We start from the raw sequence: 14,145 nt of genomic DNA, 5'->3' as shown, positions 1-14,145 counted from the left end.
TCCAAATGTGCGGTCCGGAGTGTCCAAATGTGCAGTCTGGACTGTCTCAATGTGCGGTCCGGAGTGTCCAAATGTGCGGTCCGGACTGTACGAATGTGCGATCCGGAGTGTCCGAATGTGCCGTCCAGACTGTCTAAATGTGCGGTCCGAACTGTCTGAATGTGCGGTCCGGACTGTTTGAATGTGCGGTCCAGACTGTCCGAATGTGCAGTCCAGACTGTCCGAATGTGCGGTCCAGACTGTCCGAATGTGCAGTCCAGACTGTCCAAATGTGCGGTCCGGACTGTCTGAATGTGCGGTCCTGACTGTCCGAATTTGCGGTCCAGACTGTCCGAATGTGCGGTCTGGACTGTCTGAATGTGCGGTCCCGACTGTCCGAATGTGCGGTCCGGACTGTCCGAATGTGCAGTCCAGACTGTCCAAATGTGCGGTCTGGACTGTCTGAATGTGCGGTCCGGACTGTCCGAATGTGCGGTCTGGACTGTCCAAATGTGTGGTCTGGACTGTCTGAATGTGCGGTCCGGAGTGTCCAAATGTGCGGTCTGGACTGTCCGAATGTGCAGTCCAGACTGTCCAAATGTGCGGTCTGGACTGTCTGAATGTGCGGTCCGGAGTGTCCAAATGTGCAGTCTGGACTGTCCGAATGTGCGGTCCGGACTGTCCGAATGTGCAGTCCAGACTGTTCGAATGTGCGGTCTGGACTGTCTGAATGTGCGGTCCGGAGTGTCCGAATGTGCGGTCCGGAGTGTCCGAATGTGCAGTCCAGACTGTCCAAATGTGCGGTCTGGACTGTCTGAATGTGCGGTCCGGACTGTCCGAATGTGCGGTCTGGACTGTCCAAATGTGCGGTCCGGAGTGTCCGAATGTGCGGTCCGGAGTGTCCGAATGTGCGGTCCGGAGTGTCCGAATGTGCGGTCCGGACTGTTCGAACAGAGAAGGTGGAAAAATTCTCTTTATGTATTTACTGACGAGAAAAACGGATGATGCTCCGACCGTACTCCAATCAGCAAAAATTAAGATAATTGCTTGAATTTGGCAATAAAAATATCTGATAAGTGTAAAAAGTATCGGTAACCTCACAATCTACTCCTGGATAAGAGCTAAAAAAATAGATATTCTTATATTTGTTATTCTTTAAAAAAAAGATACATTAGAATGTTTAGACTAAAAAGATAAACAAAGAAATGTACGGAATTCTTAACTTTTTGCAACTTTTTTGGGCACAATTGTATCAAATAATCACCCTGGAGCCTACATTTAATGATAAATTACCTGTTACATGGTTGAACACTTTGGAATGTCAAAATGATACATTGTATCGAAAACATAAAAGGTCTGAAATTCAATAACATTGTTTTCACCTGTCCATACATATTGTCGTGGAGGAACCTCTGAGGGTCTCGTGATGCCGACGTCAGGTGACCGGGTCTATGGGGGTCCCCGGATAAGCCCCTTACCTGTTTGACGTGTCCTTAGAAGAGGTGAGCAGACACAAGGTTCTCACTCCGATGCCGAGCGGCGCTGAAAGGAATCAGACTAGGCTGCAGTCCAAAAAAAACCCCATGATGCTCCCGACCGTTGTGCATGGTTTCTGTTGACGCAGGTAAAACCTTTTTAGCTCAGGAGACCACCCTCTCTCCGCGGGCCGATAGAAAGGGGTCAATAGATGTCCGCCCCCCTGCTCCCTCCACGCCGAGGGCTTGTTGGGTTCCTGATAAAGGTATGTGCTTAGCTGGCACTCTGGCACCATGAATGGATATGATGAGGGCGACAGTTTTTTCCAGAGGAGCCGGCCCCATGGAACAATGACTGCTCGATGCTTTTTTTGTGGGTGGGGGGGGGGTTTGCACATGACCGTCCCCTGGGAATGATCTTCATGTGTCATTCTCTAATCATGGCATATCATGAAGTAGGCACATAACCATGATTATTTATCTACTTTCTGACCAATCTTCTGCTTTATAGGTGCACCTAAAAGGCGTGCCGAAAATACGTGGGGTCTATGGACACGTTCAGTGGTGCAAAACCTAATAATCTAAATGCCCCTGCGAAAATGCCAGGTTATTGTCGTGACAAAATCCTACCAAGAAGAATTATTTCAGAACTTGGTTCACTACAGTGGTCCTGATTAACCACAGAGAAAGTTTCAATGCTCTAGGATCTTCCTGATATTTTACAACAAAAGTCAAGGTCTGTAAACAGCTGACAACACAGCAAAGGGATCTCAGTATAGAAAGTCATCAGCCAGGAAAAGGGAACAAAAACATTTCCAAGGCATTAAATATACTACAGACACTGTGAAGACATCCAGAAGTTTCTTAAATTTGGCAAAATTATACCTAGAACTGGACATATCCCAAAAATGTATTTAAAGACAAAAAAAAATTGGCCCCGGATGCTTCCAACAGTAAAGGAGCTGCAGCGATTCTGATTAACCACAGAGAAAGTTTCAATGTTCTAACATTTTCCTGACATTTTCTTACTAGCATTTTACAGCAAAAGCCATGGTCTGTAAACAGCTGACAACACAGCAAAGGGATCTCAGTATAGAAAGTTATCGGTCAGGAAAAGGGAACAAAACCATTTCTAAGGCATTAAGTCTACTATGGCCACTGTGAAGACGTCTAGAAGTTTCTTAAATTTGGCAAAACTGTACCTAGAACTCGGCATATCTCAAAAATGTATTTAAAGACAAAAAAAATTGGCCCCGGATGCTTACAACAGTAAAGGAGCTGTAGCGATTCTGATTAACCCAAGAGAAAGTTTCAATGTTCTAAGATTTTCCTGACATTTTTTTACTAGCATTTTACAGCAAAAGCCATGGTCTGTAAACAGCTGACAACACAGCAAAGGGATCTCATTATAGAAAGTTATCGGTTAGGAAAAGGGAACAAAAACATTTCCAAGGCATTAAATCTACTATGGACACTGTGAAGACATCCAGAAGTTTCTTAAATTTAGCAAAACTGTACCTAGAACTCGGCGTATCTCAAAAATGTATTTAAAGACAAAAAAAAATTGGCCCCGGATGCTTCCAACAGTAAAGGAGCTGCAGCAATTCTGATTAACCACAGAGAAAGTTTCAATGTTCTAAGATTTTCCTGACATTTTGTTACTAGCATTTTACAGCAAAAGCAATGGTCTGTAAACAGCTGACAACACAGCAAGAGGATCTGACTGTAGAAAGTTATCAGTCAGGAAAAGGGAACAAAACCATTTCCAAGGCATTAAATATACTATGGACACTGTGAAGACATCCAGAAGTTTCTTAAATTTGGCAAAACTGTACCTAGAACTCGGCGTATCTCAAAAATGTATTTAAAGACAAAAAGAAAATTGGCCCCGGATACTTCCAACAGTAAAGGAGCTGCAGCGATTCTGATTAACCCATGAGAACGTTTCAATGTTCTAGGATTTTCCTGACATTTTCTTATTTGCCTTTTACAACAAAAGCAATGGTCTGTAAACAGCTGACAACACAGCAAAGGGATCTCAGTATAGAAAGTTATCGGTCAGGAAAAGGCAACAAGAACATTTCCAAGGCATTAAATCTACGACGGACACTGTGAAGACGTCCAGAAGTTTCTTAAATTTGGCAAAAACTGTACCTAGAACTCGGCATATCTCAAAAATGTATTTAAAGACAAAAAAAATTGGCCCCGGATGCTTACAACAGTAAAGGAGCTGTAGCGATTCTGATTAACCCAAGAGAAAATTTCAATGTTCAAGGATCTTCCTGATATTTTACAACAAAAGCCAAGGTGTGTAAACAGCTGACAACACAGCAAGGAGATCTCATTATAAAAAGTTATCGGTCGGGAAAAGGAAACAAAAACATTTCCAAGGCATTAAATCTACTTCAGACATGGTGAAGACAACCAGAAGTTTCTTAAATTTGGCAAAACTGTACATAGAACTGGGCATATCTCAAAAATGTATTTAAAGACAAAAAGAAAATCCAATGGTAAAGGAGCTGTAGTGATTCTGATTAACTCAAGAGAAGGTTTCAATGTTCTAAGTCTTTCCTGATATTTTCTTAGTTGCATTTCACAGCAAAATCAATGGTCTGTAAACAGCTGACAACACAGCAAAGGGATCTCAGTATAGAAAGTTACCGGTCAGCAAAAAGGGAACAAAAACATTTCCAAGGCACTAAATCTGTTATGGACACTGTGAAGATGTCAAAAAGTCTCTCAAATTTGGCCCAACGGTGACATTACCTAGAACTGGACATCCCTCAAAAATTGATCAAAAGATAAGAAAAATGGTTCAGGAAGTTTTCAAAAAGACGGGGGCAACATGAAAGGAGCTGCAGGAGTTGTAATTAAGTGCTGGTTGTGTCCCGCATGAAACAGCAATGTTCTGTATTCTTCATATGGCTGAGCAGTGGAAGGCAAGATGGAAGCCTTTTCTTTAAAAAAACATCCAGGCTTTGCTATGTGTTGCCAAAACCTACATCATGTGGGAAAATATGTTACGGCCTAATGAGACCAAGGTACAACTTTTTATCCATGATTCCAAAAGTTATGTTTGATGCAAAGCCAACAATGTGCATCACCAGGTGAACACCATCCCCACAGTGAGGCATGGTGGAGGCAGCATTGTGCTTTGGGGCTGTTTTTCAGCACCTGAAAATGGGGCTTTGCTCATATGGACAATTCCAAATAGCAGTCAATTTTGCATCAAAACCTTCAGGCCTCTGCTAAAAATGAAGAGGAATTTCACCTTTCAGCACAAGAGTAGACTTTTTATATCCACTGTGGATTGGGAAATAGGCCATAGTGGGACTTTATTCCGATGAATGTGTCTATAGACCCCAAGTAGGGCACAAATTTTTAGCATGCCTTTTAGGTACCACTAAGAGTCTTTTTATAAAAAATGAGAGCCAATTGACGGATTAGTGTGTTTGACCATTCAAAACGCGTGTGTGTGTCATGACAATAGGTGCTCTTGTGTTTAAGATGGCCTTACCCTCTTTCCTCTATTCTCCTGGGCACATGACACCTTTTTACATAGGGAATGTATGGTGACAATTACATTTAGGCCACCAGAAAAAGTCTGCCAAATGTGCTCTTGTTCATCAACGTCCAAGCACAAAATAAAAAATGATGGGAGACGTTTGTTCACTGGAACAATTTTTTCTTTCTTATATCCTCCTGATATCTATTCATCCCTTATGTCTAGTTCATGAACTTTTATCCATCTCACGTCTTATATCTATTGCTCATATCTATTATGGCTTCCTTCTATCTCATATCTACTTCATAACTCGTATCTGTCTTCTATTGATCTCATATCTATCATGAAGGTCTCCATATATATTGGATGAAAGTCATCCGATTCTGCTGAATCGAATTTCGTGAGGACCCAATGACCATCTGTTGTGTCTGGGCCCCCCCTCCCCGATGTTAAGTATGAGGGTCAGATGATCTTGAGAAGGGGAGAGAAAGAACAGCGGGCACCATGGATTTCATCTTGTGATCTCTTTAGTTTTCAGTCGTTGCCCGAAGTGTCCGGCTTTCTCCGGTCTCCCTGTCGAAAGCTCATGAACACTCGGCCAATGGTTGTCTTTATCCATTTCTATCTCACATTTCTTTAATCTTAATAGGCTCGTATTCTCTGCCTATTGTATCAATTTCTTTTGCTATATGCTTCAACAATAGGTTGGGTCAGATGATCTTGGCTGGAGAAAGAACATCGGGCACCATGGATTTCATTTTCTGATCCCTTTAGTTTTCAGTCGTTGCCCAAAGTATCCGGCTTTCTCCGGTCTCCCTGTCGAAAGCTCATGAACGCTCGGCTAATGGTTGTCTTTACCTATCTCTAGCTCATATTTCTTTAATCTTAATAGGCTCGTATTCTCTGCCTATCGTATCAATTTCTTTTGCTACATGCTTCAACAATAGGTTGGGTCAGATAATCTTGGTTGGAGAAAGAACATCGGGCACCATGGATTTCATCTTCTGATCCCTTTAGTTTTCAGTCGCTGCCCAAAGTGTTCGGCTTTCTGCCATCTCCCTGAAGAAAGCTCATGAACGCAAGGCTAATGGTTGTCTTTACCCATTTCTATCTCACATTTCTTTAATCTTAATGGACTCATATTCTCTGCTCATTCTATTAACTTCTTTTGCTACATGCTTCAACAATAGGTTGGGTCAGATGATCTTGGTTGGAGAAAGAAATTGGGCATCATGGATTCCCTCTTCTGATACCTTTAGTTTTCAGTCGTTGCTGACTGTCTGGCTTTCTCCGGTCTCCCTGTCGAAAGCTCATGAACGCACGGCCAATGGTTGTCTTTACCTATTTCTATCTCACATTTCTTTAATCTTAAAAGGCTCATATTCTCTACCTATTGTATCAATTTCTTTTGCTACATGCTTCAACAATAGGTTGGGTCAGATGATCTTGGTTGCAGAAAGAACATCGGGCACCATGGATTTCATCTTCTGATCCCTTTAGTTTTCAGTCATTGCCCGAAGGGTCCGGTGTTCTTCGATCTCCCTTTCGAAAGCTCATGAACTCTCAGCCAATAGTTGACTGTACCCATTTCAATCTCACAATTCTTTCACCTTAACACGCCCGTATTCTCTGCCCATTCTATCAGTTTCTTCTGTTACTTAATTCAACAATAGGCTCTGACAAAAATATCCCATCAGAATCTCAGTGACATCAATATTGTGGTCAATACCCAAGGGACATCTGCTTTGCGAGTCACTTAATGTGGTTTAGGCTATAGAAAATTTTTCAGCTTTATCGAAAACCATTTTATTTACAGCCTTCTTCTGAGAAAGTATCAAGAAAAGGATTTCCACTGTGGCTTCTTCTCCGTCGAGCAACATTGAAAGGTATTTGGTGAGGACAAATTTACTGGTGTGCCATCATGTTCTAGATGCTTTCTGCTACGGCTCCGCTGTGCGGAGAATTTTGCATTTGAAAATGCTCTGCTGTGTTTTGTGCACTTGCTGACAGGTTGCCTTTCAGCACTAGGGTCCACACTGGTTTTGCGAGGTGCTTTCACAGATGCCCCTCGTTCCTGGTGATTGCTCTATTTCTTTACTGGCTATGCTCTGTCTGAATTCGCCAGTCATACATCCTGTTTGCTCAGTGTGCTCTTGGCTCCTGCCTGGTGTGTTCTGATCTTGGCTTCTGACCTTGGACCTCTTCCTGACCACGTCTGTCTGCTCCCTGAACCTTATACGTTACCTCCCGGCTTCTGGCCTCGGACCTCTTCCTGACCATGTCTCTATCTGCTTCCTGAACCCTATATGTTACCTCCTGGCTTCTGACCTCGGACCTTTTCCTGACTAAGTTCCTGTCTACTCCCTGAATGTTATACATTACCTCCTGGCTTGTGATCCCGGCTTGTCTGACTACCCTTCTATTCATACTGCTCATAGTGTCTAGCTTCATACTGTCCTTGCCAAGTACATGGCCCCCTAGGTGAAGAAGCATGCAACACAACATAAATGAAGACAAGAACGTTTTGTACTTAAGACATCAGGACACAAGATATTTTAACCAATGCTGATTTATTTTTCTACAAAAACTTTGGAACATCAAAAACTTTCATACAATCCAACAAGAGGTCATAAAATGTGGGGTGGGAAGGTTGGCTAGGCTTTCTGGTGGGACTGCAATTATCTAAGGATCTTTTTGAAATATTTGACGTGTTAATGGCCATATCGACTTAAGGGGGTTGTCTGCTACTGGACAGCCCCTTATCAATGAAAAGAAAACGATATTCCCCTCCAGTTTCCACTTCTCTAAGGAGTTGAGCCATTTCTAGATGTTTTAGGACCAAAGTGATGAGAATAATAAAAATGATACTCCCCTCTTGGAAGACCTCTGCTCCTTCAAATTCAGCACTGTGTCTCCTGGCATCAACATCACAGCAGGGAACGCCCCTGCAAAATTTGAGGGCTGAAGACTAAATGTGAACGCTGCAGCCGATTATGGGCCAGTCACGGGATGCTCTTGCTTAGTGTTGATGCCAGACCGGCAGGTGACGCAGCTCTGAACATGGAAAAGCAAAACCATTCCAGAAGATAAATCCGGCACGCCCCTGCTGGATGTTGATGCCAGTCCGGCAAGTGACGAAGCTCCGAACATGGAAAAGCAAAACCAGTCCAGAAGATAAGTCCAGTCTGCCCCTGCTGGATGTTGATGCCAGACCGGCAGGTGACGAAGCTCCAAACATGGAAAAGCAAAACCAGTGCAGAAGATAAGTCCAGCCTGCCCCTACTGGATGTTGATGCCAGACCGGCAGGTGACGAAGCTCCAAACATGGAAAAGCAAAACCAGTCCAGAAGATAAGTCCGGCCTGCCCCTGCTGGATGTTGATGCCAGACCGGCAGGTGACGAAGCTCTGAGCATGGGAAAGCAGAACCAGCATAACCTATGGGCCTAAAATAAAAGGTTCTCTCATGGAAGAAAACCCTTAAAAACAGTAACCGCACTTTCAGAAAACCTTTCGACATGAGGTTTTCATGAGAGGGGAATATTCCGAGAACTTCCTTACTCCAAAACTCAACCCAAAGTCTCGGATTCGAGCAGCACTTCTGCCTCTTAATTTTAACTACTCTTGGGGTCTCGGCCCCTTGTATTTCTACTGATCAAAACATTTATCATTTACCTTCTTTCGATGACATGTCAAACATTTTGGGAAAATGCGATATCAAGTGAATTTTCTAATTTTCAGCTTAAATTTAGTAAAAAACCCCCCTACAATTTGTAAAAAAAAATCCTCGTGTTGTAAAACATTCAACACAGTTGACAGACTCATAACTTTGATGTCTGCACCAACATTTTAAGAAGCCAAAATGTCTTCACCTCCCGATGGTGGCTTCATTCTTTTTTTTTTCAAATCTAGAAAATATTTTAACTTGAAAAATGGTGTAAAAAAATTGTAATTTCAACACAACCGGGGTCACTAAAATCAAAAAGTTTTTATCAACACTAAGATTTTTCTTTCTACAAGATTCGTATTCGAGACGAGAGGATTAAAGAATTGGAATTATTTTGTTTTCTTTTTTTATAGACCGAAAAAAAGAAAACGGTAAAGATATTTCAACTCTTCCGTTTCCATTTGTATAACTTTCCTACACATGAGAATATGTAAACCTTCTTACAAGAGGGTCAAAAAGTCAGACCAATGAGACCCTTTTGGTATCAAAAAACATACAACTGTGAACAGCTACGGTCACACAACTTAGAAAACTTAGATCTTCTTCAGGATGGGTTGTCCTCCTACCACCGGAGATCTACAACTAGACAAACCCATCGGGGTTGATCTAACATATCGATTTAAGAAACTGTGATGATATTCTTCATGTCCATTGATGTACGAATTGTGCAGCTGTGGCCATTACAATGGTGAGTGGCCATCACAACGTTGAGAAACATCGTACAAGAATACTTCTTCAGTCAACTGGTATCTTGAAAGGACCTCAAGGGGGTCGAATATTACCAATCCACAGAATAAATTAATCTGGGACCCTCGCTAATCACAACGGGGACCCTAAAGTCGTGCGTCAATAGAGCGGTACTAAGTATCTACGATCACAGCAGACCTCACTTCTATAGGAATCGTGGTCGCACATATGCACCCAAGAGACCTTGACCACCCCGCTCTCAGGATTAGGGAGGGTCTCCACTTCTTGACCCCCAACGATCATACATAATCTATTCTGAAGATAGGTAATATATATTCTTTAAGAGTTGGCCTCAAACTTGACATCTGCTACGAGACAAGGTATTTTCTCTTAGAGCACAGTTGACTTATGTATGAGATTAATTACTCAAGAAATAAACCAGTCCCGTCATCCTATAAAGATAACTATGGCCTTCACGCTAATTTTTTGGTATAAAAACTTGAAGAGCTTGAGGTCGCCCATGTAAACGACCTATGCAGTAAAAACTTTAGACATAAACTGTATCTGTAAAGTCAGAAGTTTTGATAGTTGAGGGACCCGGGTGCTGAAAGGAAAGAGCACAAAGGCTCATCTTGGTTGACTGATGTTTGGATGATATCTGGAGAAAATCAAAGGAAGGGCATAAATCCATACGGACATCTGCTCAAGATTGGGGAGGTCTCAGCCCCCGGAACATCAACGATCAAAACGTGTGGGAGGACTCAGCACCCGGAACGTCAACGATCAAAACGTGTACGGTTTTTATTTGGTTTTTCAATCTTCTTCGTGTCCATTGAAGGAGGATCTGAAAACACAAGAGCATGAATATCCATCCCCCGTGTATTATTGTGTCTCGTGGTCTATAACTTCGGCAGTCCAGAAGATGACTATGAGATCTAAGTGGACATTTCTGGGCAAACCAGAAAAATCCACAGAATTGAAGATGATAAAGCTTCCAATTACAGCCAAAGCCTTCTTCAAAACAGGTCTGGCCAAGCAGAATGATTGAGCTTGGATTTACGGGCACGGCACTTTCACAGCCGGTCCCGTCCCCACGGTTTATGGACTACACTTTGAACTTTTAGTCTGTGATATGCGATGACGTTGGAGGATCACATCTATTTGGAAAATGTCTCTCAGAGAACAAACAATAAGGTCTAAAACTTCTAAGGAGCAATAGTGCAAATAAAAGAATGAAACGTCAACGTTTTCAGAAACTGTGAACAAGTAATCGTGGTCATATGGTGGAGGGCTCACTGGTCTTCTGCATCCTCCTCCACCAGTTTTCCTTTGGTGTCATCTCCATCTACAGATGTAGTGAAGGTGTGGCTGTTTTCCATTCTTCCTTCCAGATCAGGACTTCCTTCTTTGACCTGAGGTTTGATTGCCGTCATCTCCAAACTTGCATTGTCGGAGCAGGAATCCAATTCTCCTTCTTCCTTCTCCTGATTGAGCTTCGTGCCCAACTCCTTTCCGCTCCCGTCTTCGTTATCACTTCCCACCGGCTTGGCGGTTGGCGGAGAAGCACAGGTTTTGGATGAAGGAGGCAGTAACGAACTCGAAGTTTTGGAAGCTTCAGGCTCTCCGACATATTCCATCTCCCAGTCTTCATCTTGGGCCCTCGGTTCATCAGTCTTGGCGATTAACTTTGACCTCTCCTGAGAAGTCACTGCTGCCTTGCACCAAGGAGGAGAAAAACTCTGCTTGTTTTTTTGCTGCCAGCTCTCCCTGTTCTCTCCATCTCTTCCCCTGCCGTCCTGCCAGCGGCCACGTTTGAAAAAGTTGCCCCTATCTTGGCCCCGCTCAGGGCTATCTTGGAACCTTCTCCTGCCACCAAAATCCGAGTTCCATGATCTCTCCCCGAATCGCCTTTCTTGACTATTGGAGTTACTTTGCCAGGATCGACCTCCAAAGTCGCCTCTGCCCCGTCCGGACCCCCTGTTAAAACTGTTTTGAGGTCTACCGGACCACCCGTCTTCACCCTGCTTATCTCCAAACCTCCCAAACCCCTGTGAAGGTGTTGAGCCTTGTTTTTCAGAATTCGAAGAGAATGGGTTAGTGCTGTTACTGTTTCCTGCCCCGTCATTTGCTTTTTGGGCCAACAAATTACCGTCTGGCTGCAAGCTTCCTCCCGCTGGCACAGGGTAAGATACGCTGGTATTAAAGGGTGTTCCAATTTGGGGTTGGAAGCCTGGAAACACAGTCATATTTTGGTCTGGGGTAGTGCCAACAACGCTCTGGCTGAAATTCGGCATTGGGTTTTGATATACTTGGACGCCTTGTTGGGTAGCACCGGGCACTTGCCCCGGCTGATACACAGGAAACTGGTTCATATATGGCATGTTGTAAGCAGGAGAACTCATGTATGGACTGTAGGGATATCCCATCTGCGGGTACGGACAGGCAGGGTACGTAGGCGGATAGCATGGCATCTGAGACGGCATTTTAAAGGCTCCCATGACAGCATTATTCAGCAAATAGGACAATGCATCCAAACGTATCGGAACGGTGATCCCAGAGATGGATGATGAGGATCCGGATCGCGTCACCAGAGACTGCAGGTCCAGTGCCCCGCTGCTAGAAGACGCATGCCCAGCCTTCTCCAAGGAGTGAGACGAGCGGTGATGGGAGGCCGGCACAATGGACGACTTAGAGGCGGACTGGAGGAGTTTCTTCTCTGCCGGCTTGGTGCTCCCTACGGGTGAGGCCGTGCTGCTCATCTCCCGGATAACGCCGTCTTGGAAGGAAGATAACAGCTCTCTGTCCGATGATCTACGAGGAAAAGCATAAAATGGTACATGTGAGGAAGACGACACAATACCGACTAACCAACCCCCTAGTCAGGATACATCGCAACTCCTACTCCAGTCACCTCCAGAGCTGCACTCACTATTCTGCTGGTGCAATCACTGTGTACATACATTACTGATCCTGAGTTACCTCCTGTATTATACTCCAGAGCTGCACTCTCTATTCTGCTGGTGCAGTCACTGTGTACATACATTACATTACTGATCCTGAGTTTCCTCCTGTATTATACTCCAGAGCTGCACTCACTATTCTGCTGGTGCAGTCACTGTGTACATACATTACTGATCCTGAGTTACCTCCTGTATTATACTCCAGAGCTGCACTCACTATTCTGCTGGTGCACTCACTGTGTACATACATTACTGATCCTGAGTTACCTCCTGTATTATACTCCAGAGCTGCACTCACTATTCTGCTGGTGCACTCACTGTGTACATACATTACATTACTGATCCTGAGTTACCTCCTGTATTATACTCCAGAGCTACACTCACTATTCTGCTGGTGCAGTCACTGTGTACATACATTACATTACTGATCCTGAGTTACCTCCTGCATTATACTCCAGAGCTGCACTCACTATTCTGCTGGTGCAGTCACTGTGTACATACATTACTGATCCTGAATTACCTCCTGCATTATACTCCAGAGCTGCACTCACTATTCTGCTGGTGCAGTCACTGTGTACATACATTACATTACTGATCCTGAGTTACCTCCTGCATTATACTCCAGAGCTACACTCACTATTCTGCTGGTGCAGTCACTGTGTATATACATTACATTACTGATCCTGAGTTACCTCCTGTATTATACTCCAGAGCGGCACTCACTATTCTGCTGGTAAGTCACTGTGTACATACATTACATTACTGATCCTGAGTTACCTCCTGTATTATACTCCAGAGCAGCACTCACTATTCTGCTGGTGTAGTCACTGTGTACATACATTGCATTACTGATCCTGAGTTTCCTCCTGTATTGTACTCCAGAGCTGCGCTCACTATTCTGCAGGTGCAGTCACTGTGTACATACATTACTGATCCTCAGTTACATCCTGTATTATACTCCAGAGCTGTGCTCACTATTCTGCTTGTGCATTCACTGTGCACATACATTACTTATCCTCAGTGCACTCACTATTCATTGATTTCAGCAGCAGAATAGTGAGTGCAGCTCTGGAGTATAATACAGGAGGTAACTCAGGATCAGTAATGTATGTACACAGTGACTGAACCAGCAGAATAGTGAGTGCAGGTCTGGAGTATAATACAGGAGGTAACTCAGGATCAGTAATGTAATGTATGTACACAGTGACTGCACCAGCAGAATAGCGAGCGCAGCTCTGGGGTATAATACAGGAGGTAACTCAGGATCAGTAATGTATGTGCACAGTGACTGCACCAGCAGAATAGTGAGTGCAGCTCTGGAGTATAATACAGGAGGTAACTCAGGATCAGTAATGTAATGTATGTGCACAGTGACTGCACCAGCAGAATAGTGAGTGCAGCTCTGGAGTATAATACAGGAGGTAACTCAGGATCAGTAATGTATGTACACAGTGACTGCACCAGCAGAATAGTGAGCGCAGCTCTGGGGTATAATACAGGAGGTAACTCAGGATCAGTAATGTATGTACACAGTGACTGCACCAGCAGAATAGTGAGTGCAGCTCTGGAGTATAATACAGGAGGTAACTCAGGATCAGTAATGTAATGTATGTACACAGTGACTGCACCAGCAGAATAGTGAGTGCAGCTCTGGGGTATAATACAGGAGGTAACTCAGGATCAGTAATGTATGTACACAGTGACTGCACCAGCAGAATAGTGAGTGCAGCTCTGGGGTATAATACAGGAGGTAACTCAGGATCAGTAATGTAATGTATGTACACAGCGACTGCACCAGCAGAATAGTGAGTGCA

The 14,145-nt window shown here is 43.8% G+C and overlaps 1 protein-coding gene across 1 annotated transcript in view; it reads right to left on the bottom strand.

Annotated features, from left to right (window-relative positions):
• Window positions 1-7,555: 7,555 nt before the first annotated feature.
• LOC142257205 (uncharacterized) overlaps window positions 7,556-14,145 on the bottom strand; it is a 6,987-nt gene continuing 397 nt past the window's right edge. Inside the window, exon 2 of the mRNA XM_075329344.1 lies at window positions 7,556-12,182. Coding sequence (XP_075185459.1) covers window positions 10,664-12,182 — 1,519 coding nt within the window. The 3' untranslated portion in view covers window positions 7,556-10,663. The remainder of the gene's footprint in view (window positions 12,183-14,145) is intronic.

Source organism: Anomaloglossus baeobatrachus, chromosome 11 (genome assembly GCF_048569485.1).
Source record: "Anomaloglossus baeobatrachus isolate aAnoBae1 chromosome 11, aAnoBae1.hap1, whole genome shotgun sequence".
Lineage (NCBI taxonomy): Eukaryota > Metazoa > Chordata > Amphibia > Anura > Aromobatidae > Anomaloglossus > Anomaloglossus baeobatrachus.
Note: the sequence above shows the minus strand (reverse complement) of the source record. Positions and strands in the feature narration are given on the sequence as shown.